The following is a 26,210-nucleotide window of genomic DNA, read 5'->3' on the forward strand; positions in this document are numbered from 1 at the left end:
CTTCATTCCTTTTTATTGCAAAATTATATTCTATGGCATGGATGTACCATATTGTGTTTAATCACTCATCAGTTGATGGGCATTGTATGTGATTTTTTTTTAATAGCAAAGTAGCACTTTAAGTATTATTGTTTTTGAAATACAATCAAGTGTTTTACAGAATTTAGGTGGAAGTTACAGATGGCTAGGAGGAAACAACAGTTTGTTTCTGCCTGTTAAATATCACTGCAGGTGTTTTCTTCAAATATCAAGAGTAATATTTGGACATTTGGAAATTACCTTTGAAATCAAAAGACAAAATATGTTAATAACATGTTATTCTTGGTTATGACCTATAATTTTCCTGTAAGAAAAAGTTAACCATGTAAAAAAAAATAATTTACCAACTGTCTCAGGCATCCGTGTGAAGAGACCACCAAACAGGCTTTGTGTGAGCAACAAGGCTGTTTATTTCACCTGGGTGCAGGCAGGCTGAGTCCGAAAAGAGTCAGCAAAGGGTGGTAGATTTTCATTAGTTCTTATAGGTTTGGGGATAGGTGGTGGAGTTAGGAGCAACATTTTGCGGGCAGGGGGTGGATCTCACAAAGTACATTCTCAAGGGTGGGGAGAATTACAAAGAACCTTTTTAAGGGTGGGGAAGATTACAAAGTACATTGATCAGTTAGGGTGGGGCAGAAACAAATTCCAGTGGTGGAATGTCATCAGTTAAGGCTATTTTCACTTCTTTTGTGGATCTTCAGTTGCTTCAGGTGATCTGGATGTATACGTGCAGGTCACAGGGGATGTGATGGCTTAGCTTGGGCTCAGAGGCCTGACACCCATCTGGCCAACATGATGAAACCCCGTCTCTATTAAAAATACAAAAATTACCCAGACATGGTGGCATGTGCCCGTGGTCCCAGCTACTTGGGAGGCTGAGGTGGGAGAATCACTTGAACCTGGGAGGTGGAGGTTGCAGTGAGCGGAGATTGCGCCACTGCACTCCAGCCTGGGCGACAGAGTGAGACCCTGTCTCAAAAAAGATTTTTTTTAAGATAAATTAAGCTGTAGAATGTACTGCGGTATTTTTACTGCAATTCTTATGCCTCTCATTTTCCTCTTTTCCCTCCTTTTTTCCACATAATTCATTCCACAGTGTCTACACAGGATATGCTAACCACAGTAAACAGAGCACAGCAAAGTGTCATGGGTCCTGGCCCAACTTTCTGGTTCACATTCCTGCTGTAGTACGTACTGACCATTTGACTTGGGCATATTACTTAACCCCCTTTGTCTCAGTTTCCTCGTCGGTAAAATGGGAATAATAACAACATCAACCTCATAACACTTGTTCTGAAGAATAAATGAGTTAATACAGGCAAAATGGCACATGGAATACGCTCAACAATATTAGCTAAAATCTGTCTCTTTGTATGGTATTATGATTTAGTGTTACACAGTCACTTTAAGTACTTGTATAAAACATCATTTTGGTAATAGTCTTAATTTTGACTGATCTATAATCTTTTTCTACCTTAATATGCGCAGCTTTTCCTATAATTTCACCAACCCTCGATTACGAACTCAAATGGGTTGTGTTATAAAAGGGAGGACAACCAGGCACAGTGGCCCATGCCTGTAATCCCAGCACTTTGGGAGGCCAGGGCAGGAGGATCACTTAAGGCCAGGAGTTTGAGACCGGCCTGGGCAACATAAACGAGACCCTATCTCTACAAAAAGTAACAATATCAGCCAGGTATGGCAGTGCATGCCTGTATTCCTAACTACTCAGGAGGTTAATGTAGGAGGATTACTTGAGCCCAGAAGTTTGAGGCTGCAGTGAGCTATGATCGTGTCACTGCTTTGCAGCCTGGGTGACAAAACAGGATTCTCTCTTTAAAAAATAAATAAAATAAAATATGAAAGGGAGGACAGAAAAGGTAGAACCCAGAGATAAGGAAGGTAAATTAGCAAGAGAACAGCAGAAAGGTGAAAGTAAAGTAGCTGAATCTCTTAAGCTCCAGCACCCTTCCTTTCATATGATAATAAGTTATTTATTGAATTAATGGATTTTTAAGTTTGGTTGATTACGGGTTTCAGAATTGAAGTTTCCTTCAACTTCCTTTAAAACTTTAAGACCTCACAGTCTATGTTTATCAAAACATCATGTTGTACACCTTAGATATATATACTTTTTACTACTCAATTATACCACAGTAAAGCTGGGTGGAAAATTTAAGCTATAAAAAAGGCATTTCAGTTTTTCTCATTGTATTGTCATTTGAAAGTTACTATTAATTTGTTTCTTACACAATTGCCTATAAAACTGTGTACTCATTCATTTCCTCTGGTTGTATTTCCCTTACAACTAGTTTTTCAGTTTTCAAACACATTTTATAATATGTACAGTATGGGAACAACTTAAAGATGTTTGAGATGAATATTTGTGGGAACTCACTTTTTTTAATGCTTCATAGGGAAGATTTTCCTGTATCCCACTAGGAAAGGACGTAACAATGATTTAGGGCCTAGTCCTAGGAACTTAAATCATTTATCCTGAAAACAATGCATGGTATAGGGTAGTTGTCCTTACCTTGCAGGTGGGGAGGTCAGTTCAGCTGATCATACTACTATTTAGAAGACTAGCTAGAATTCAAGCCCAGGTTTGTGTTCCTTTCCCTCTCCACACCTGTTCACCTCTCTAAATTGCCGGTTTTCCTGCATTCTTCAGGAGAAATCTTGCTCCTACCTGGGTCATTCTCAGCATACAGCTTTCTAAGGAAGTTTGAAGTGTTCTAATCTCCCATCAATAAGTGTTAGGTAAAATGACTTAACATTTTCTGGTGGTTTTGATACTGTATCTTTTTACAGGCGATATAATGAGGAAGTAGAAAAAGCATAATCTGGATAAATGGGAGCATATATTATACATATAGATGTTATTTCTTTCATAATTAAATAGCGTTAATAGAAATCAGAGTGGGAAAAATGCATTATAAATCAAACTACTTAAAAATTGCATCATCCCTTTCTAGTGCTTACATATTTGCATATTCTCCTTTGCAGATTTGTATAATCAGAGCATAGATACAATTTCAAACCATGTTTCTAACACAACTGTTTATTATAATAGTTTTTATATGTTACTATACAATCTTCATAGTTATTTTTATGACTGTTTAATATCCCAGTCGTAGATTTATTTTCTATTATTGGATAGTTAATTTGTAATTTTTTTCTCATAATAGCATTGTATTGAACATGTGGAGCTATTTTAATGTTTTTTGTTTGTTTGTTTGTTTTTTGTTTTGAGACAGGGTCTCGCTCTGTCGCCCAGGCCGGGGTGCGGTGGTGTGATCACGGCTCACTGCAGCCTGCATTGCCCGGGCTCAAACGATTCTACCACCTCAGCCTCCCAAGTAGCTAGGACCACAGGTGTGTGCCACCACGCCTGGCTAATTTTTTAATTATTTATAGAGACGAGGTCTCACTATGTTGCCCAGGCTGGTAGCAAACCCCTGGGATTAAGCGATCCTCTAGCCTCAGCCTCTCAAAGTGCTAGGACTACAGGCATAAGCCACCATGCCTGGTCCTATTTTAATATTTCGGATTATTTCCTTGGGCCTCTGAAATATATTGCCAAATTACTTTCTAAAAGTAGTTAACCAATTTACATTGCTTTCAGTTTCTTAACCAGTGTTATCAGCGTTCTGAAAGTTTTTCAGTGGGAGTAGTATCCTAACTATGAACTCTTATTCTCTGATTTCTAGAAATATAATGAGAGAGGTCAGCATTGTCTGCAACCACTTCCCCCAATGGGTGTGTGACCAAATATGTTTTGGAGAATCTTACAATAAAGGCTCAAAGAATTCCTGCTTGAAAGACTGGACTTTGTTAACCTGCATTTCCAGAACTCATTTAAAATGGGATTAATTTTTCTCATCTAATCCATTAACAAACATCTTTGGGAAATGCCAGCCATATAATATCTGCGGGAAAAGGAATCTGCTTATGATGCAATAGATACTTTTTGGGTAAAAAATCTCATGCAAGAGAAGCAGTAAGGCTGGCTGTTCTAACATCATGCCACTCCAGTGCTAAGAGACCTAGCCTGGTTTATTTATTCACTAAATAAATGTGCTGACAGCCTATTTATGTGCTAACTGCAGTAACTATTGGGGACATAGGAGTTAACAAAGTCAAGTCCCTGTCCCCAAGTAGACGATAAAGTGGGAAGACTGAACATTATATAGGCAACCATTTAGGGGAAGCTTCTGTACACATTGTTTTGCATGGAATAGGTTTTCATTTGAAGAATATTTGAGTGCTTTCTATAAACAATGTTAATCCCTGGGTTAAACAAAAAATAGACACATTACACTTACCATCAAAAAGGTCATCTACTGGGAAAACATAAATAATTATAATATGGAATGATAATTACTGTGATGATATTTACATAGTGTGCTGTAGAAACACAAAGGAAGGGAACCTAGTTCACCTTACGGGTTCCTCTGGTAGGGATTTGGTTCACTTAAGAGTTTTATGCCACTGCCATAGAACTGAACACATATTTGTTTCAGTGCGTGACTGCTGTGAACTAAAAACATCTTAATTGGCAAAGACAATACCTAATTTTGATTTAGAACATAAATTTACCAAATTCTGCCCACCTATTTGCTATATTATGATCAGTGCAATCTTTATGTTACTTCTGTATAAGTCATTATAAGTCAGTTCTCAGTGTTTTTTTGTTTGTTTGTTTGTTTGTTTTTTGAGGTGGAGTTTTGCTCTGTTGCCCATGCTGGAGTGCAATGGTGCAATATCAACTCACTGCCACCTCCGCCTCCCAGGTTCAAATGATTCTCCTGCCTCAGCCTCCTGAGTATCTGGGATTACAGGTGCCCACCACCATGCCTGGCGAATGTTTTTGTATTTTTAGTAGAGACAGGGTTTCACCATGTTGGCCAGGCTGGTCTCGAACTCCTGACCTCAGGTGATCCACCCTCCTTGGCCTCCTAAAGTGCTGGGATTACAGGTGTGAGCCACCGCACCTGGCCTATAAGTCAATTTTTATCTGTTCCATCATGGAAAAGAGAGCAAGATTGGAGTAAGACTCTTATATTGCATATGCATGAAATTTTAAAAAATGGTTACAGCATAGCCAGAAAAGTCAATATACCCATTAACAGTCTGGAAACTGACTATTCTGTAGCACATGGGAGGTGCGAAGTAGAACTTTGGTCTATCAGTCTGTCCTTGGTATCATCAAGTACTGAAGAAATTCTGACCCTTGTAGGATGCGATAGGAAAAAAATGAAGCCCATGAAAACTATAATTTAAAAAAATTAAATAGTAATTTTAAATTATAAAGGTTGCTTACCACTGATTCAGGAGAAAGACAAGTTAGAGATACTGTTTGAGGATTGCAGGCAAGGCTTGTCTGTATAATTTTGATTGTTTCTTTGATAATAGAGGTAAAATATGTTATTAGCTATGTTGCAGAACAGGATTAACTTGGCCTCTGCCCAGTAATTATCATGTGTTCATATGCAAGAAAGACAGTCATTGAGAAGTCTGATGCAAGAGAGACATCTTTGTAACAGGTCCACAATTATTTTTTTAGGGGAATTGGAGGCAGAATGAAGTCATTGGCAATTTATCTCTCTGTGATCTTTCTATCACTAGATAAATACCTAACTTACAAAGCAGCTCTAGTTGCCATTTCCCCCTTTCTCCTTAAATGGATGAATGTTTGTGATTTAGCATAAAGTTTATGAACTAAGAAAAGCAGTTGGGCACAGAATCCTGTATCTTTCCACGCAGTGTATCTTATTACCTTTAACTGTCTGTTAAAATCATGCTTTTAGTTTTACCTTTCCGTAATGAATTGCCATCACCAGGCTTAGCAAATGAAACAGATTACTTATGGTAACCGTAAGTAGTTATGCACTCCAGATCCTTGACAGAGCCTTCCCAAAGGACAGGCAATGTCTTTCAAAATCCTATTACAAGATTTATTTGCAGATGCTAGGAACAGAAGGCTAGAGTCTCCATAGTTTATTGCTACTCAAACTTCATCAGGTCTGCTCACTCTATTGAAAACTGTGGCAAAAATGATATACATCAGCTCTTTTATTTTTTTGTTACCACTCTGTGCAAATAAAAGCATATCGGGGAATTTAATGAAGCAGTATGTCCTTAGAGGGAGCTTTAAAGATTCTGAATGTACAACTATTTGTCTTTAATACTGGAGGTTTCTGTGTAAAACTGGCAGGAGCAAAATAAAGTCTTCACAGACCAATGTTTGCCACATACACACTTGAATCGCACAAATGTCTATGCAGCGGTGACCTTGGAGTTGGATGCATTCAGTGACTATTATAGTGGCTTTTGAGGTGTGTCAGGGAGTAGTTAGGACAGTGAAAACTACAGCAGAGCTGCTGGAACTGTGGGACTGTTTTGGAAATGGTCTGCTACCTCAGGAAGTGGAGACTGATGTTCAAACAAAAAAAATTGGGGGAGGGGTTGATTACTCAACAAATTACCCAGTTCAACCCAAGGACACATTCTGGACTCTGTGCTTGATGAGAGTATATCTTAGCTTGCTTTGGCCTTCTCAGGTATGGTTGGCTTTTCATCAGAATCTGGGAAAAGTAGCAGTGATGGATCTGTGCTGCAAAGATCTAGGCACACAGGAAGAATAGCATTCCTGTGCCTGTCATGAGGTATAGGCTTCAGGTTATATGGGATTCCTGGCCTGCCAGCTTAACTCTCCTTACTAGGGACCTGTAAGAACACAAGTATATGTTGATAACCTTGTCAGAAGGATACTCTTGATTGTGCTTAAATTTCTGAGCTTCAGTACTTTGTTAGTAGTTAATACTTTTATACCTCCCAGTTGATCAGGAAAAAATACAAGAATGTGAGTGGTGCTGTAATTGTGAAATGGCAGCCCAAATGGTATTGGAATCTATAATGGTTGGTCTCTTATTTGTTTGCAGGCTTAACCCTGCCCATATACCACTTCTCTTCCCTGGGACCAGCCTCCCAGGCTGCTATTTATTGTTACTTTGAATGTTGGAGAATGCAGTTCTCTGGCTTAGTCTGGGGGAATGCCAAAGGAGCATGTAGTCCTTTAGCCTGTCAGAAATTCCAAGTTGCAGCACCTGTAGATATATGTGACCAGATAGTACTTAACTCATTGTTAGTAGGAATCTCACCGGTGACGTCTACATGAAAATATTATTCCAGTAGCTTAGTAAATATAACCCTACACGATAAGTGTCAGAAAACAAAAGAAGATATTTTTCCTCATTTCTGAGGCTGAAAGGCCTCTTCCTAACTGGAGCCACAAAATCTTTAGTGTGTAAAAAAATCTTGAAATGAAGTGAGAAATGGCTGATTTTTTTTTTTTTTTAAAGCAACTTAATGTCCTGTTTGCTACTAAACATTTCTGGGTGTAATAATTCTTATTTAGCAGTCAATATTTCCCCATGATAGCAACCAAGAATTTTTAGAATGTTTTGGGGCACAAAACACATTCTATTTTAGACACTGAAAGATCATTTTAATGTTTGCCTCAGAATATAAGCTGCAAAAGTTTACGAGGTAATTTCAACAGTTCTCACAAATGTTTCCTTAATGTTCCCCATGTCTATTCCTGCAGTACCTTTTCTGTCTCTATCTTGGCAAAGCTCATGCTATCGTAGTACTTGGTTTGTCTCTTTCCCACTTAAACTAGAGCTCTGGGGCTGTCTTACTTGTTGCATCTCAAGTATTTTGTGTGGTGCCCAGTATTTATTTGAAGAATCAAAGAAATGCTTAAGAATATTTTCTGAAGCTGGGTGTGGTGGCTCACACCTATAATCCTAGCACTTCGGGAAGCCAAGGCTTGATCCAGGAGTTCAAGACCAACCTGGGCAACATGGTGAAACCCAATCCGTTTAAAAAAAAAAATTAACAGAGCGTGGTGGTGTGTGCCTGTAGTCCCAGCTACTCAGGAGGCTAAGGCGGGAAGATCACTTGAGCCTGGGAGATCAAGGCTGCAGTGAACTGTGATTGTGCCATTGCACTCCAGCCTGGGTGAATGAGCAAGATCCTGTCTCGAAAAAAAAGAATATTTTCTGAAAATCAAGCAACTTCATATAATTGACTCTAACCTTTTTATAGCACATTTTCCATTATTTTAAAACCTGGTGTATGAAGGAAAGATTGATAGCATTAGGTAGTACTCATATTACTTATAAGAATTTTTTGGGAAGCTTTGTACTTCTGTCTTAATTAGGAGAGAGTCATACAGGCAGTAAGCACAGAGTATGAAAAGGGAGCAGGAATATTCAGTCTCTGCCTTTAGATATTACCCAGATGTCTTCTGACTTCCAGGGTTTTGGACCCTACCTGCCTCCATATTTGAGACCTAGTTAACTCTTTTTGTATGTAATCTGAATCGTTGATAACGCTTGTCTGATCTTTTGATACCTTCCTAATCCTGCCGGCCTGGCCTAATTCTGTGCACTTGATGCAGAATTGCCAGACCTTTTCCTACTTAATTGGCCCCTGGCCTTGGCCCACCCTGCCTGCCATATTACTGTTGATCCCTCCAGTGGCGGCTAATTTGACCTAATTGTTTATAACATATCACTTACCAAAACCTCTGTGTTTTACTATTATCTACAAATACATTTATTCAACAACTGTATCTTTATTTGCAATAACATGGAAATTTAGATTAAAACATTTTACAGATTTATTTACTAAAAAAAATACACCCTTACTATACACCCTTACTATAGCATATCAAATTCACCAGAAGGCCTTGGGTTTAGTTATTAGGGCTCATAGTGAATGTGGAGTCTAAGACATAGTAGTACTATGACTTCTATAAGAGATACCATGGAAGCTAAAAAATTAGATATCTATGCTGTACAAAATATAGGAAGGCATGTGAAGGTGTTACACATTGTTCCTCCCTAACTTTAAGGATATAAATGTACAAAGAAGAGGTATGTGCCAGCTGTGGTCTGACTTAGAATTGTTCTTTAATTCTCCAGTAGTAGTATTAGAAATTGTAATTCTGCCTTCTAGATTACTAACCTTGTATATGTGTGCGAAAAAAGCTTGTACTGTGGATATTGTTATAGGAATATATTCACACACTTATTTTTAAACATTAAAAAACTTTTTATTATGGAAAATCTCAAACCTTCATTTTAGCCATTTTTGGAAATCTTTTAAATCTTTCTTTTGTACCTCCAAGTTTGTCTGGTATCAATTCCTTGTGCCTGAAGAACTTTCCTTAACATTTCTTACAGTTCAGATCTGTGGCTATTAAATTCTGTCACGTTTTTTGGTTTGAAAAGTGTTCGTGTCTGAGAGATATCTTCTGTCAGCATAGAATTTGGGGTTGGTAGTTTTTTTTGTTTTCATTTTCCTTTCAGCGATTTAAAGATGTCATTCTGTGGTTTTCTACTTTTCATAGTTTCTAACAAGAAGACTACTGTAGTCTTTGTTTTCCTGTATGTGATGTGTCTTTTTTTTACCCCTCTGGCTGCCTTCAAGAAGATCTTTGTATCTTTGGCTTTCAAGGGTTTGAGTATAATAGGTGTAGGGGGTGTGTGTTTGTGTATTTATTCTGCTTGGGATCCTCTGAACTTCTTGGATCTGTGCTTTGATTTCTTTCATTATGTTTGGAAAATTTGCAGTCATTTTTTTTCAAATATTTCCTCTGCCTCATTCTGTCTTCTTCTTGGATTTCAATTACACATATGCCACATCATTTGTTATTATCTTATAGTTCTTGGATGCTCTATTCTGGTTTTTAAATTTTGAGTGTGTGTGTGTGTGTGTGTGTGTGTGTGTGTTTCATTTTGGATGATTTCTGTTAACCTGTCTTTGAGTGTACTGATTTTTTTCCTTGCCTGTGTTTAGTAAACTGATGAGCCTGAGAAAGGCATTCTTCATCTTTGTTACCATGTTTGTTTGTTTGTTTTTAGTATCCCTGGATCCTGTCTTACAGTTCCTGTTTTTCTGCTAGAGTTTGAGGACTCAGGTTTCAGACATAGATTTTCCACTTGTTTTCTTTGATTTTTGTTTTCCTATTCTATAAAATAGAAAAGTCAGGAGTATATAGTAATTAACAGAATTGTTTTAGGAATCAAATGCGGTCATAGATAATATAAATGTATGCCCTTGGGCAAGCCCCTTCTCTTCTCTGGGTTTCAATCACTCTAACTAAAGGCTTGGATTATATGATTACTTTGGTACTATTTAGTTCCTAAACTGCAAGATCCTGTGAAGGGGAGAGACCTAACATTTACTGAAAGCCTGGTATTAATCTCATGTAGAATCTGAGAAAGGGGTAAAATCACATTTAAAAAGTGCTGTTGCAAAACAGTTTACTTTTGCTAGTTCTATGCAGAATTTTAATTGGAAGAAACAGCATTAAATCCTGTTGCCACTTGGTTAAATCTGTTAAAGAATTATTAAAAATTTTCAACTCTTGGGTTTTCTGACTCACTTGAGAAACTTCATGGCTCATAACACATCTCACTTGCTTTCCCTGTACCAACAGGATTTAAAATTATTGAGTTGGCTCCCAAATTTTTCAATGTGAGGAGAAACTAATTGAGGTTATTGCTTTTTACTAACTAGTGCAAATAAAAAATAGTCATTGGAATAGGCTTTGGAGTGACAGACTTGGGGCGGGGGGCGGGGGGGTGGCCCAAAGACTGATTGTGCAGGTGTGAAACCTTAGGCTGATTATTTAACTTCTGAGCTGAGTTTCCTCATCTGTGAAATAGAGATGATACCTACATGAGCTGTTTTGAATGTAGAAGACATGTCTGTAAAGCTTTGAGTCTAATGTCTGATTAATAGTAATCAATAACTGATGGCATTAACAATGGCAGCTAAAATGAAATCTGCCACCATTAAGTCAAAATTTTAGTAAGTATAAGGGAAAAAGAGTTTAATATTCTTTATATCCTTTTTAGTGGGAAGGTCCACTTGGTAAAAGGATATTTTAATAACAGAGAGAAGGTTAACTGAAAAATATTGACGAATAATAATAACCAAGAATTGAGTGCATGCTGTGTGACTGGTGCTCACATTTACTTCTCAAAACAGCCCTGTGAAGTAAGCCAACCCTCCTCTGCTAAGTGTTCCTTTGTCCAAGTGAGGGTGATCACTTTTGTTCTTCCACACTACTTAAGACTCTGTCAATATTTTTTAATATGTAACTCCTACCCTCTCTCCACTTCTCACTCCCAGTGAAAGAATTTCTGTGTATTTGGCACAAAAGTGACCCACAGCAAGTTGAATGGACTTGTTGAGATGTTGAATCTTTGTATTTTTCTGGTCAAAAATGAACTATCTCTGTAAGTTATAGATGAAAATTTAGGCATTAATGAATTGAATGTTGGTCTAAGGTAAAAATACTAAGAAAATAGTTGTGGATAAAGAAACTGTACAATTAACCTGAGGCTTCTCCCTTTCTTCCCTCCCCATACATGCTGTTTGTTAAGACAAACAAATACAGCATTTCAAAGTAGCTTTTGCTTTATAAATTACCATAGAGTAAATATAATGAATATCAAAGATGTGTCCAAATTCTCTGTTTGGAAGCAGTTTTACTGTAATGGGTATTATTCAAGACTGAAATTATTTAATACAAAGAAACGTTCTTTATTCACACTGTGAGCAACTGTCTTCCAAAATACAGACCACAATACAGGCATTCTTATATGAATAATACAGAGAATTATGTCAAATTATTTTGTAGTTTTTCCTAGTCATAACAAAGTTTCCACAAAAGTGCATTCTTGATCATAGATTTTAGAGTTGGAAGGAACCTAAGAGATCCAGACTAACTCTTTCCTGCCACCCAGAGATATGAAGCAATTTATCTAAAGTCATGTGGCTAACTAATGACAGAGCCAGGGAGAGAACCAGTCCTTCATCTATTATGCCACAGTGCTACATTCCTCTGGAAAAAAACCTGCCTACTCATTCTTGGTTTTTAATGCTAGTTAGAGTCTTAGGGTAAGATTTTTTTCCATGACTAACTAGTGCTCTTTTGTTTTCTGTGTGGGTGTTTGGGAACAAGCTAACTGGTTGTGTTTTTTGTTTTGTTCTGTTCATAACAATTGTACAGTGTAAGGCAATAACAAAGCATTTGTTTAACACTTTAGGGGTTAGGAAGAAATTGTTTTAACTCCAATTCTCTGCCCTCATTGTTGATAGGCAGGTATTTTAAAGTTGTGTTTTTTAATCTGGGGTTTGAATTCCCTAAATTCTTATGAAAATTATGTGAATATATGCTTACTTTTTTTGTTTGTTTGTTTTTGAGATGGAGTTGCACTCTTGTTGCTCAGGCTGGCATGCAATGGCGCGATTTTGGCTTACCACAACCTCCACCTCCCGGGTTCAAGCGATTCTCCTGCCTCAGCCTCCCACGTAGCTGGGATTACTGGCATGCACCACCACACCTGTTTAACTTTGTATTTTTAGTAGAGACGCGGTTTCTCCATGTTGGTCAGACTGGTCTCGAGCTCCCGACCTCAGGTGATCCGCCCGCCTTGGCCTCCCAAAGTGCTGGGATTACAGGCATGAGCCACCATGCCTGGCCTGTGCTTACATATTAAGAAAAGAATCTGTAGTTTTCATCAGGTTATCAAAGGATACATAGTTCAACACTATGGTTTTAGAGGGAGAGAGAACTAAGCCTGGTTGCACTCTATACTAATTGTACCAGAGGGCTCCCTTATCTCCAGCCCCTTCCTGCTGATACCGTTTCGTCCTGACAAGACTTTTCCAAATAGCTTCCTGGATCTTGTCACGGAAGCCACTGGAGGCCTGAACCTTCTCAGAGGAACCTTTCCCATAGGTTTCCCAAGGATACCTTCTTTCTCCCTTCGCTGCTTACTTTTTCTAGGAGAGGGTGTGAGACTCGGGCATTTTTATTCATTAGAAAGCTCAGGGGGGTTATTTCAGTTAGATTTCCATTAAAAGGGATTTGTGAGCTGACCCGAGATCCTAAGACTATTGAGATAAGAAAAAAAAAATGCAGTTGGAATTCCAGTCAATACTTTGCAAGTTAACTTTTAGAATGCCGCTAGTTCTGTAGTTCAGGATTCTCTGTGTTTGATCTAGAAACTAACATTTTCTAGGAACAAAATGAAAATGCATGGATTGTTTAGGAGTTGCACAGATCTGTCTATAGAAACTGAATTTTTTTTGACTTAGAAAAATCTACCCCTGAATAGGAATCCCGTTTTTTTGTTGTTGTTGTTGTTGTTGTTTGTTTGTTTTTGAGATGGAGTTTTGCTCTTGTTGCCCAGGCTGGAGTGCAGTGGCACGATCTCGGCTCACTGCAACCTCCGCCTCTTGAATTCAAGCGGTTCTCCTGCCTCAGCCTCCCGAGTAGCTGGAATTACAGCCCACCACCACGCCCAGCTAATGTTTGTATTTTTAGTAGAGACGGGGTTTCGCCATGTTGGCCAGGCTGGTCTCAAACTCCTGACCTCAGGTGATCTGCCCACCTCGGCCTCCCAAAGTGCTGGGATTACAGATGTGAGCCACCAGGCCTGGCCTGAATAGGAATCCATTTTGATGGGCATCTTTCCTAGAAGAGAACATATATATAAACAGCACATTCTAACTTTTTTTGTTTTTTTTTAAGTTTAGCATCTGCACACACAAAGAAAAAGCTAGCATTAAGACTGAAGTTGGAAGAGTGTATTTATTTATTTATTCATTTTTAAAAAGCCCTCACTGAGTACATATTATGAACCCTCAGGCATCATGTTAGATGCCGAGAAATAAGCCTGGTCTCTTCCCTTATGAAACTCACAGTCTGCTGGGACACAGCATAACAAATAAGAATGACAATTTAGCCTGCTAAAAACTCTAATACAGGTACCAAAAAAGCGATGAACTCAGTACCGGGCCTGGCCAGGAAGAGGGGTGGGAGTAGGGCCAGTGGAGTTATTAGCTGTGGGGGTTAGCATAAACGTCACAGAAAAGGTGACAAATATTTGAGTTGTGTCTTAAAGGTTCAATAGAAACTTGTTTGGCAAAGAAGGGCTCTACCTATAGCTGGTGTATTTGTGCCCTTCTAACTTTAACTAAACTTAGCATTTAACACTCTCTTATTTTGTATTTCCAATTAGAGCTCCAAACGAGAATGGAAGCCGCTGGAGGACCGTAGCTGCACAGACATACCATGGCTGCTGCTCTTCATTCTCTTCTGCATTGGGATGGTAAGGAAACTCTCACAGATGGTCCAAACTGGACTCATGATCCAAGGGAATGACGAGGAGTTGTTTTAATGAGGGCAGTTGTGGAATATACCAGTCCTCATACAATTCAGTGGTATTTGGTGTCACTCTTGATTTGTTTTTCTACATGAAAACTGAGCTCAAATTAAGGAGCAGCTGGGACTCATATGTCATTCAATAGACCATTTCAGAAAGCAAATCATTTGATGTAAGTCTCTGAATGTTGATCTTGATAGAGTGGTGAGCAAAACAGTGACCATGAGTCACGAGCCCTGCGTATTCATCCAACCCAGTCACACCAACTTGTTGGTTATCTTTAGGGTAGTCATTTCCTCTCAGGGACTTGGTGTTCCACAGTTCTTCCTAGATGGGAGGCTGGTTGCTCACTGCTCCTTCCTCCTTCTGCCTGTCCTAGGCCCCTGCTGCCTTCTGTGTCTACTGTAATGAGTGGCATCTTTCGATTGGAGATGAAGGGACCTGGTGGTTTTCCAATGGCCCCTGCTGCCTGCTGTGTCTACTGTAATGAGTGACATCTTTCAATTAGAGATCAAGGGACCTGGTGATTTTCCAGTGGGTATAGAGAATGGAGGAGCAGAGTTGCTGGTACAAGGTATTAAGGATGTGTACATTCAATTGCATACCCACTCTGCCCTACAGGAGTTTCTGACACAGACTTCAGTGGCATTAGAGTCCCTGCCAGTGTGCTGGGCTGGAAAAAAGATAGAAAACTGCTATTTTTAAAGCGGTCTGATATTTAGAAGTAGAAAGGACATGGAAATCCTCATCTAGTCCATCACCCTTATTTTACAGATTAAAAACATCAAACTCAGAGATGGAAATTATTATCCCAAGGCTACACTGCTAGTTCATGACAGAGCTGAGAACAGAGCCCAGGTCTGTTCACTTCCAGATCAATGCTATTTTCTAACACCCCATTTCCTCTTCCTCAAGGGGACCCTGCACATACATTATTGCTCTCTCTCTCTTAGTCTTCTACCATTCAAAATGCAATTATACTACCTCAGGCAGCCTTGTTCCTACTCATGTGTATTTTTAACCCCCTTCTTACTATACCTTTTATAGAGTTTCTTTATGAAAATCTTGCTCTTTGTCTCCTCTGACTGCTCACCAGGCCAGCGCCATTTGTGAATCGCAGAACAACTGTAATCTTGGCTAACAGGCACAATTGTAGGTACCAGTTCTGCCTCTGAGAAAAGGAAAAGAAAGCAATACATTTTAATGAGATACGATAAATCCAGTAAAATAAGGAGTGTTTATTTTAAAGATAAAAGCACAGTTTCACCAAATTTAGGATATTTAGGAAAGGTCAAAATACTCATCTCCTAACTTAATGACTTAAAAGATATTGCTCAAAAGTTTCCTTAGTTTAATGGAATGACAGCTGAAATATAACATGCATGAATGTTTATGCAGCGTGTGGAGAAAAAAAAATTTTTTTTTTTTTTTTGAGACAGAATTTCGCTCTTGTTGCCCATGCTGGAGTGCATGGTGTGATCTCGGCTCACTGCAGCCTCCACCTGCCAGGTTCAAATGATTCTCCTGACACAGCCTCCCAAGTAGCTGGGATTACAGGCATGTACCACCATGCCCAGCTAATTTTGAATTTTTAGATGGGGGTTCACTATGTTGGCCAGGCTGATCTCAAACTCCTGACCTCAGGTGATCCACCCATCTCGGTCTCCCAAAGTGCTGGGATTACAGGCGTGAGCCACCGCACCCTGCCATAGAAAGATTCTTTGATAAAAGAATTAGTCCACAGCCTTTCCCCACTCCCTGAATGTAACCCTGGGACAAATAGCAGCTGACCTTTCAAAATTGTTTACAAAAACATATACCATGCTACCCGAGGTGCTTTGGATTTTCTGTGCTAAAATAGGTCAGGAAAGTGCAATCATTAATGTTAATAGGCTGATTTGGGAGTGACTTGAGACTAAGGAGTTATTTGTTTACTGAAACATTTTAATGCAATGGTAATTAATATAATGTTGATTTCAGTATGATGGTAATTAAGACCCACTGTATGTACTTTTAAATGTTGGCATAGCATTATTTGTTTTCGAATGATTCTTTTAATGGATTACCTTCATGGAATTGAGCTAACATCGTATTTTGCCATGTGGAAATAAGAAATCTCAAAGTTCTATTCCCTGGCACAACAGAGACTCAGCATTTTTTGGCTTCTGAGTATTTGTTTTAAATGATTTTTAGAAGATTTCTCCCTCTTTGGATTTCATTCTATAGTACTTTTAAAATAAACATTTAACAAACATTTGTTGGGCATTAATCTATGCTCAACACTTTAGTACGTGTATATATATATATATATCTGTATGTATCTTTTTAATTTTTTTCAATGAAATAGGTTTTATCCCCTGCTTATAGACAAAGTATAACAAGGTTAAATATTAGCTTGTCTAAGAATATACTGCTGGAAATAAGTGGCAAAGATAGAATAGGAACTGGAACTTTCTGGCTATGTCCTTTTAATCGAGTGGCCCAGCTGCCTGCTTCTCTTACAGATTATTTCTTCTTAGTAATCTTGCAGCCCGACACTCAAACCATACCTTTATTCTCTGACTTTATTTGCAGTTTTTTGCTCATTTTTTGATACCTATGGTCTAGTTCTTAAATATTCTAAGATCTTGTCATCTTTCACTCATCTCTACCATTAAATCTTACACATGTTCATCTCTTCATCAATATTTGTACTTCTCTTTTATTTCTTCCCTTAGTTTCAAGGTTCCTAATGCTTGAATTGTCTAGAACTTAGAGTGTTTTTCAAAGCAAGTTGCTATCAGCCTTCTTAAGTGCTATCTTCTACATTTGAACTTTCTTCACTATTTTGGAATTACTGGGCATATACTTAACTCTGCTTCAAAAAATTACTTGTAACATTGCACATTTGTATAAATATACAAATATAAATTTGTATATTTCATTAAGGCAGTAAACAAGTGGTTTTTAGCCCTAGCTATACATTGGAATTAGCTGGGATCTCTTCTTTTTTTTCTTTTCTTTTTTTTTGAGACAGAGTCTTGCTCTGTCATTCAGGCTAGAGTGCAGGGTGCGATCTTGGCTCACTGCAACCTCTGCTTCCCAGGTTCAAGCAATTTTCTTGCCTCGGCCTCCTGAGTAGCTGAGATTACAGGCACCCAGCACCACTCTTGGTTAATTTTTGCATTTTCAGTAGAGATGGAATTTCACCATGTTGGCCAGGTGGTCTTGAACTCCTGACCTCAAGTGATCTGCATGCCTCGGCCTCCCAAAGTGCTGGAATTACAGGTGTGAGCCACTGTCCCCAGCCTAGAATTAGCTGGGATCTTTTCTAAAAAAAAAAAAAAACTTAATTCCTCAGCCCTACCTCAGTGATTCTCATATAATCTCTGCAAACCTGATGTTCAGCCAAAGTTGAGACCCGCTATTATAGGCACAGATAAACCACTGAAAAGTATTGAGCAAGAAGTGATATGAGTGGGTTTAGAAAGATGGCGCTGGCAGCTAATGTTAAAGATGGCTTGGAAGGTGGAAAGATGTTTCAGGCAGATCACTCTGGAGGCTGATGTAATAGTCCAGATAAGAGGTGAAAAACCTGAAATAAAGTAGTGCTAAAGGAGAGGAAGAGAGAGATTGAAGAATTAGGATCCATAACATTTATCATTGGTGTTATCGGTGTTGCAGACAAGTGAGAGACAGATCAAGGATGACTAAGAGGTTCTTGTGTTAGGGGTTCAGGATAGGTTTCTCAGCTCACATCCCACCCCAGCTCCTCCTGGGTTCTCAACCACGGTTTCTGTATACATCAGGAAACAAGAGTGGGATGGATAAATAAAGCACCACTTTATTAGTAGATACCTGATTATGCCCAATAAGGTACTCCCTGGTAAAAATAACTTGTGGAATGAAGCTTGGGCCCAAAAGGCTAAAGTTCCTTCCCATCTAGGATGGTCTGACTTCATTCTGTCTCAAGGAGAGGTATTTGTCAGAAAAGGAGAAGAAGAGAGAATGGAGATCTACCTGGATGAAATCTGCCCAGATCAGCTTACCACAAAAAGGCAAGAAGGGAGGAGGCTGGATGGCCCTAACAAGAGTGCTTACCATGGAAAATAGAAGATACAGAGACCCCCTACAACTTACTTACCCTAGTAGTTATCGCTGCTTACTATGAGCTAGACACTGTTCTTAGCACTTGACATATAGAAACTCATTTAATTCTCACACCTGCTCAAGGATGTATACATTGTTGTTATCACATTCCCATTTTACAGAGAAGGAAACAGAGGCATAGAGATAAGCTCAATAACTGTCTAAGATTACATAGTGGCAGCACTGAACCCAGAAGAGAAGAGGGAGAAGGGGAGGCCTCAAGAGGTAGACCCCACTCTGTTGCCTGGAATTGAGGACAACAGAAAAAGTTGTTCAGAACATGGACCTGTAGGACACAGTAACCTTGCTTGCCAGTGAAACGTGGTCTCATCAGTATCTCAGGCTCTGACCAAATCGCTTGGCATCACCTCTTCCTCTAGTGTGTTGTTAGGAAGCTAGGGTGAGGGGCAGAAGCATGGAGAAAGGAGACTGCAGTCTTCCACTTCGTATCTTGTGTGTGCCATCTAGTAGATAAGTGGTGCCACCAATGGAGATAGAGTATATGGAGGAAAGGGAAGTGTCAAATGAGAAAAAGAGTTGTGGACATGTAGAATTTGTGAGTAAGGAGAAGCAGTTGGAAATGCAAAGTTGGAATCTTGGAGAATGATCTGGACTAGAGTTGGATTTAGGGGATATCATCTCATAGTTTGTCCCTTCAGACTGCTTTCAAGGAAGGACCTTTTCTATTCTATAGCATTGGTTTACTTCCCAGGGCATGATGTTTCTACCTCATTAACTGTTGTTGAGCATGCAGAACAGAGTGAGAGATTCACTGCAGTATTTAGTTACCTGTTTGATGGGCTGTTCTTTGCTGAGATCACAGAAATAAGAACAACAACATTCCAAAAATTACCATAAGGTTACCTGATCCAAATGACTTTCTACTTTCTATTGTCTGTTTCCTTTCTTTATTTTAATATTGTGATTATTACTTATTAATGTACCTAACATAATATTTACCATTTTAACCATTTTTAAGTATGTAGTTCAGTTAAATTCATTTGTTTTTAATCTGCTTTTGCTTTATTTATTCTCAGTCACTGTAGTAAACCAAACGGGTGTGAACTTCTCCCTGCAAGTATACTCTTAAAAATTGTACTCTGTGTCTGCTTTCCCTTAGAATCATAATAGTTTTGAAGAGGAAGGGCTTTAGAGATTCATCTAATTCTATCCTTGTGATGATAAGGAAACTGAGGCTCAGGGAATAAAAAGTTACTTGCTCATGATGGTAAGGAGTGTTCATAGCAAAGTGAGGGTCAGTTTTCAGTCTTCCTTGTCTGTGTTCTTTTCATTGTTTTAGCTGCCCATGAAATTGAACCTATGATTTCACTCCCTCATGCCCATTATTTTTTTCCCTCTTGAGAACATTTCAGTTCTTTTAGGGTAAACCTTGCATTTGTATATGCTCAATAAATGCTTATTGAGTAGTTATTCCCTAGACTTTCTATCATTCTTTTTTTTTTTTTTTTTCAGAGTCAAGGTCTCACTCTATTGCCCAGGCTGGAATGCAGTAGCATGATCATGGCTCACTGCAGTCTTGAACTCCTGGGTTCAAGCAATCCTCCTGCTTCAGCCTCCTGAGTAGCTGGTACTACAGGCATGTGCCACCACGCCTGGCTAATATTTTTATTTTTGTAGAGACAGGGTCTCACTATGTTGCCCAAGCTGGTCTCGAACTCCTGGCCTCAAGTAATTCTCCAACCTCAGCCTCCCAAAGTGCTGGAATTACAGGGATGAACCATTGCTCCTGGCTTCATTCTTTTTCTTTTCCTTCTTCTTTCCTCATTCTTAGAGAGAGGCATCCTATTACATTTTTTTAGAAGTCTGGAAATCTGACAGATTGATACAAGTTTATAATTAATTTTGTTTAATTTGTTTACATAAATATTCACTCTGCATCAGGCCTTTTCTAGGGCAGGATTAGTATCCTGCCCTATCTGCTGGGTCCTAATAGCCCTCCGTATCTTAAGGTTCTCAAAAGAGGAGAAACAGAAGGCAAATGTTACAAGATTTTACAAATCAGTTATTATGAGCTCGAGCCCAAGCACTGATGAGATACGGGCTTTATAGAGGTGAAGTGAAGGAGGTGGTATCTGAGAAAAAGAGAGTCAATATATGTTTTCATTAATTCCAGGGGAGAGGGCTTTAAGCAGAACTCCTTTTTTCCCTATCTTTTTATTTTGAAACATTTTGCCATATTCATACACCATCTCCTACCCACTCTATACATGTTTTTGTTGACCATTTTTTTCAAAACTAAATTTAGTCCTTCTGCTTTGCTCAGTTACTTAGTAAAAGCTCTATGTAAAATTCAAACATGCTTGTGAAATAAAAGTGTGTCCTTTTTTTTTTTTTTTTTTTTTTTTTTTACTAATAGCAAATAAAACTAAGCAAAAGCCCTTACTTAGGTACAACTAGACCTTGTGATATGAAGGGAAAATGAGCACAGTTCATTAATGAGTAAATTGTCTTTCTCCCACTTAGGCAGTTGGTACTTATGAGTTGCTAGGTCATGCCTCTGACCCACTATCCCTGTATGCCTTCATCTGATTTGAGTCACCTCCTATTTGTGAATAAATTTGTCTGTTCCTCTTCTCTCTCTTAAAATAGCAGTGCTGAAAGCACTTCCATAGCTCAGTCATTTGAACATTTTAGCCATGGTTTTCTTCCTTGCTAATAGTCTTACTTTCTCTCTAAGATTGCTTCCTACTCCATGCTTATGGAAAGCCTTCCTTATCCCCTTATCATTTGCTTCATTAATGTGATTTTTCCTTCTGTTGAATGCCTTTTCCCTCTCTCTCTGCTGAACCATTAAATTATTGAGTGTATTCTGTAAAGTTTCTCTCACCCCACTTTAATTTCATGTGCCACATTTTTTCCTTTCTGAAACTATATTGCTTCCCACATTTGGATTTTAGAATTTTTCTTTTTAAAGAGATTGTATTTTTAATTATATTTGGCCTAGTTCCCCATTGTCAATGCTGGTACCGTATGAGAAGTCCCTAGGATGATAGTCATGGTTTTTTTCCCATCTTATTAGCTTATTATTCTCCTTGCCCACCCCCCACCCCTGGCAGCTTCCCACCCTCTCTAATGCTTCTGGAAGCTACTAAGAAGTTTGAGTGGCCTATGTGAAAATATGTCAGTGTCCCATTTTAGCATATATATGTAACATTTACAATTTATACCCCTGCCTACATCCGAGAGGGTTGTGAGGTGGCTTATGATGATAAAGAAAAAAACCCACATGTCCAACAGTACTGTTCAAAATAGTCAGAAAAGGAAACCAGAAACCACTTAAAGGAATCTGTAACACAATGTACTTATCAAACATAAGAAGAAAATTCCTATAAAAAGTAAAAGAAGAACATAACCTTTTAATTATGTAACAACTTTGCTATTTTAGATTAGTAGTGAAAGAAGATTGTAATTGTGGTCTGAAAATATTTTTGTATGGTAACAAAATTGCTGACATTCTCACTGTTCCCCCTAGAAATTTTTGTTCTAAAATAGGGAACCAAAGGGGTTTTTGTTAGTGTCCAATTACTGTTGTTAACCTCTTTAGTCTGACTTTCCCATTCAAATTCACCGCTAGCAGCTACCATTTATTGATCACCTGCTGTGTACCAGACATTCAGCTAGGGATCAGATATGCATTATTTCATTTAGTTCTCATCATTAGGCTGTGAAATAGATGGTATTACTCTGTATTAGAGATGAGGAGGGAACAGAGTCTAAGTATGTAATTAGATCAAAATTACACAGATAGTGATTGGCAGAGTGAGGGTTTGAATCCAGGTCTTACTGAATACGAAGTCCATTCCCTTACCATTAATCTGAGTCTTCTTGTTAAAACATGTGTTGGAGGCCACGCGTGGTGGCTCACGCATGTAATCCCAGCACTTTGGGAGGCCGAGGCAGATGGATCACTTGAGGTCAGGAGTTTGAGACCAGCCTGGGCAATATGGTGAAACCCTGTCTCTACTAAAGATACAAAAATTAGCTGCATGTGGTGGTGCATGCCTGTCATCCCAGCTGCTCAGGAGGCTGATGCAGGAGAATCGCTTGAACCTGGAGGGCAGAGGCTGCAGTGAGCTGAGATCGTGCCACTGTATTCCAGCCTGGGTGACAGAGCTAGACTCCATCTTAAAAAAAAAAAAAAATGTGTTGGAAAGGTTAGCTATTAAACCTCCTAATACTTAACCTCCTTTTCCAGTTTTTACTCAGCACAGGGCTTCCTAATTTGGAATTCAAAGATATGCGTAAAATGGTATGCTGATTCACACATGTAAATACGCAAATATGTATGCAGAGGATTAAATATTTTTTTTCCATGTCTTAGCATTGGGTTGAAGTTCTGAGGTGGGATTGATTGCCCTACAGTGTCGTTGGAGGAGTCAGGAGAGGGGGAGAGGGGCAACAGGGTGAGTGTGAATGAGTAAGTACTGACCAGCTGTGTCTAACCCTACTGCTAGCAGTTTGTGCTGCTTGGAGGCAGAAGGAGACTAACATGTATTAAGACATGCACTTTACGTGTAACATGTATTATTTCATGTAATTCTCACAACAGCCTTTGTGGTAAGTGGTTTTAACATTAACTTTTAGATGGCAAACTGAGGCATAGAATTAAGTAAGTTTGTCCAAGGTCACCCAAGAAGAAAATGGATTCATCAGTATTCCATTGATCAACGCAGGCTTTTCTGACCCCAAAGCCCACCATCTTTCCCTTATAGCATATTCTCATTTCTAATAATAGTACCTAACAACTATAATAGCGAAGACTTTATTGAGCTCTTAGTATATGCCAGGCAGGTTTTTTACCACTTTACTGGATTACATCATTTAATCCTCACAACAGCCCGACGAGCTACAATTATCTCAATTTTACAGATGAGTAAATTGAGACAGAAAGTTGAAGCTAGTGAGTAGCAAATCAGGGCTAGTCTCTACTCTCAGTCTACTTTTTTACGAAGTATAGCTTCACGAAGTTTCTACTGACTGTAGCTACGCTCTCTATTCTTTCCTTGTAGCTCCCTTACCTGCACAATGAAAGTACAGGGCTTATTTCGAAAACAGTTTGTTTGCCTTTTTGGGTAAGTATATTTAAAGGGGAAATACTTTTCTCTCAGGAATTGCATATGAGTATAGTATTTTCCACTGTAGGCCTTGGATCTAGCAGGGCTATTTACATAAGTACTACTTGTGATACTTGGCTGTGATTAATTAAATAATGATAGTCTCTGCCTTCTTAGCCAGTTTACTAAAGATAATAAAAACGTAACCTTTTAACTATCAGGTTGCAAGAATAGTTCTTAACCTCAGTCTTTCCCCCCAGTACAATCAATTTATCAGTAGTGATTCACTTTCTGTTCCTCTGGCTAGTAGCTTGGTGTCAAGCGTAGGCTTTTATTGCTTTGTTTTGGTCAGTGCATGCTTGACTTAGCAAGCATGATGTGCTTCTGAAGTATCTACCATTTGCCTTTAGTACTATGATGAAGCATATTCCCATAAAATGAAGTGACCTTTGCAGTATACAAAGCCAGTGCCTTACTCTCCTCCAGTCTTCAATATTAAGAGCATGGCAGTGCTTCACCATGTAATTCTTTGACTTGTATACAGCTTTATTGCAGGAAGGAAACAGAAGTATTGGGTGCACTGAAGCGATAATGATTCAAAACCCACGTTCCTATTGTTCTTTGAATTTTTTTCTTTCATCCTTTGCTGATGTTCACTTAACGAAACCCCTTTACAACCAAATGAAACTAGAGAATGAGGGAAGCTGGGTTTGATTCTATGCTCTGATCTTTACTAGCTTTGATGGCCTTGGATAACTTAACATCTCTAGGCCTCAGTTTCTTCATCATGAGGATTAGAGATAACGTACTACAAGCACCTATTAAGAGTAGACAAACTGGCACAGAGCAGATATTCTGTAAAGAGGAGCTGCTGTTATTACTATTATTATTATTATTATAAAATTCAAAGTTGACCTTATGATGTAAAGGTTGGGATTTGTTTTGTTATGGTAGTAAATAGTGTTTCCCTATGGATTTCTTTGTACTGTTTATGTGCAATCCAAGGAAAACAGTGGAATAGTGTTTGCAGTAAGGAAAGATAGCTCTTTGTTCCCTTCAGCAGACAAAAGAAGCTCATTATCGTATCAACTAGTGACTGTTGGCTATTGAAATGGTTTATTTGTATGTTTTTTTCTGTTTCTTTCCTAGGGATTTATTTGTGGCTTTTCAATAGCAACAGGTGCAGCAGCAAGACTAGTGTCAGGATACGACAGCTATGGAAATATCTGTGGGCAGAAAAATACAAAGTTGGAAGCAATACCAAACAGTGGCATGGACCACACCCAGCGGAAGTGAGTAGACTTGCTGAATGATGAACACATGGAAACTTTGAAAGAGGCACAGAGAAAATCCTGCTGTTCTTACTGTTTTGAAGATAATATCTTACCAAATATTATTTTTATGTGACTTCTGTTGGTGTGTTTGATTTTTTTTCACTGAACCCTTGAATGATTCTTCTTTTTGGTCTACAAATACATTCTTCAGGAAACAGAATTAGCTACCATGTTAAAATGGGCTACCTTTACCCATGTTAATGGGTGAAGGCTTGATTTGAAAGGGTTATTCTTTTACTCTTTTTTTTTCATTAGCCTTTAAGTTATACACTAGTTTTAACCCTGTAACATTTTTTCCTCTAAGATTATGCTTAATGGGAGACAGAGGGATGATAATGGATTTAGAAATATTAACATTATAGAAAATATTTTATATTGTATCATTTATAAGTATACATCAGTTTCCAACTTTATAAAAGATACATTTTGTCAGACTTTAAAATTTGCTTTGAATTCTCAATATTCATCTTTTAGATTTCATGAAATTCCTGACTTAATTGACTTTTTCTTCAAAAGAGCTATCATTTTGTTTTTAATACCTGTGGGGAAAATAGATTTCATCTAGCATATTTTATGTATGATGCTAATATATTTGTACAGACTATATATTTATGCCCCATGAAACCTTATTAGGCATTTTAAGTATCTAACTTGTTCTTCAGAATTAACAAAACTAATTTTAAGGTAGTAGGCTAACTAATCCAGTTAATGCACTTTATAGGAAAAGGCTAAGCAGGTATCATTTTTAAGGTTATAGGTCTATTATAAAGCATTTTCCAGGAAGGTAGTATGTAATAACTGTATTTATTGTTATATAAATCTGTCGGTTAAATCTGGGCCCCTAGTGGGAAGTATAAGATTAATTTGTTAATGTCACAAACCTGAAGAAATCCAAATAGTTAATTTCTCAGCGTTATTCCTCCCATTAATGAAGATAAGATAATGCAGTTTAAATAAACAAAATTGTAAATAACAACGATGAGTGTTTGTATAGCATCCCAAAGTCAACTAGCATGTGATACCACCCTGTGAGGTAGGTGAAACAGAGGCTTGGAAGATTGAAGTACTTTTCCCAAAGTCACATGTCTGGTGGGCTGTAGAATATCCAGCCCAGAAGATGAGTTTTTCTCTTGATATGCACCTGCATCCATTGAGAGAAGTGAAAGTTGGACTCTTAGCAATTTGAAGAATTGTTACGTTTCTTCTTCTTTGTGATTGCTTCATGAAACTAATGCAAATTTTAGACTGTATGTTATTTCTTGTAGCAAGACTACCATTTTTTTGTTTATTTTTATTTTGAAATAACTTTAGACTCATAGAAGTTGCAAATATAGTACAGAGTTCCACAGTACTATTTTTTGTAGATAGCATCTACTCTG

At 38.3% G+C, this 26,210-nt stretch overlaps 1 protein-coding gene across 4 annotated transcripts in view; it reads left to right on the forward strand.

Moving 5' to 3' along the window:
* Positions 1-26,210, forward strand: part of SLC44A1 (solute carrier family 44 member 1) — a 193,171-nt gene that overhangs the window by 40,430 nt on the left and 126,531 nt on the right. For 3 of the 4 annotated variants that reach the window (XM_024252130.3, XM_024252131.3, XM_024252129.3), the window contains exons 2-3: positions 14,151-14,240; positions 24,647-24,789. In XM_024252130.3, coding sequence (XP_024107898.2) covers positions 14,151-14,240; positions 24,647-24,789 — 233 coding nt within the window. The remainder of the gene's footprint in view (positions 1-14,150; positions 14,241-24,646; positions 24,790-26,210) is intronic. The other variant, XM_054520397.2, reaches the window with a different exon arrangement.

Source organism: Pongo abelii, chromosome 13 (assembly GCF_028885655.2).
Source record: "Pongo abelii isolate AG06213 chromosome 13, NHGRI_mPonAbe1-v2.0_pri, whole genome shotgun sequence".
Taxonomy (NCBI): domain Eukaryota; kingdom Metazoa; phylum Chordata; class Mammalia; order Primates; family Hominidae; genus Pongo; species Pongo abelii.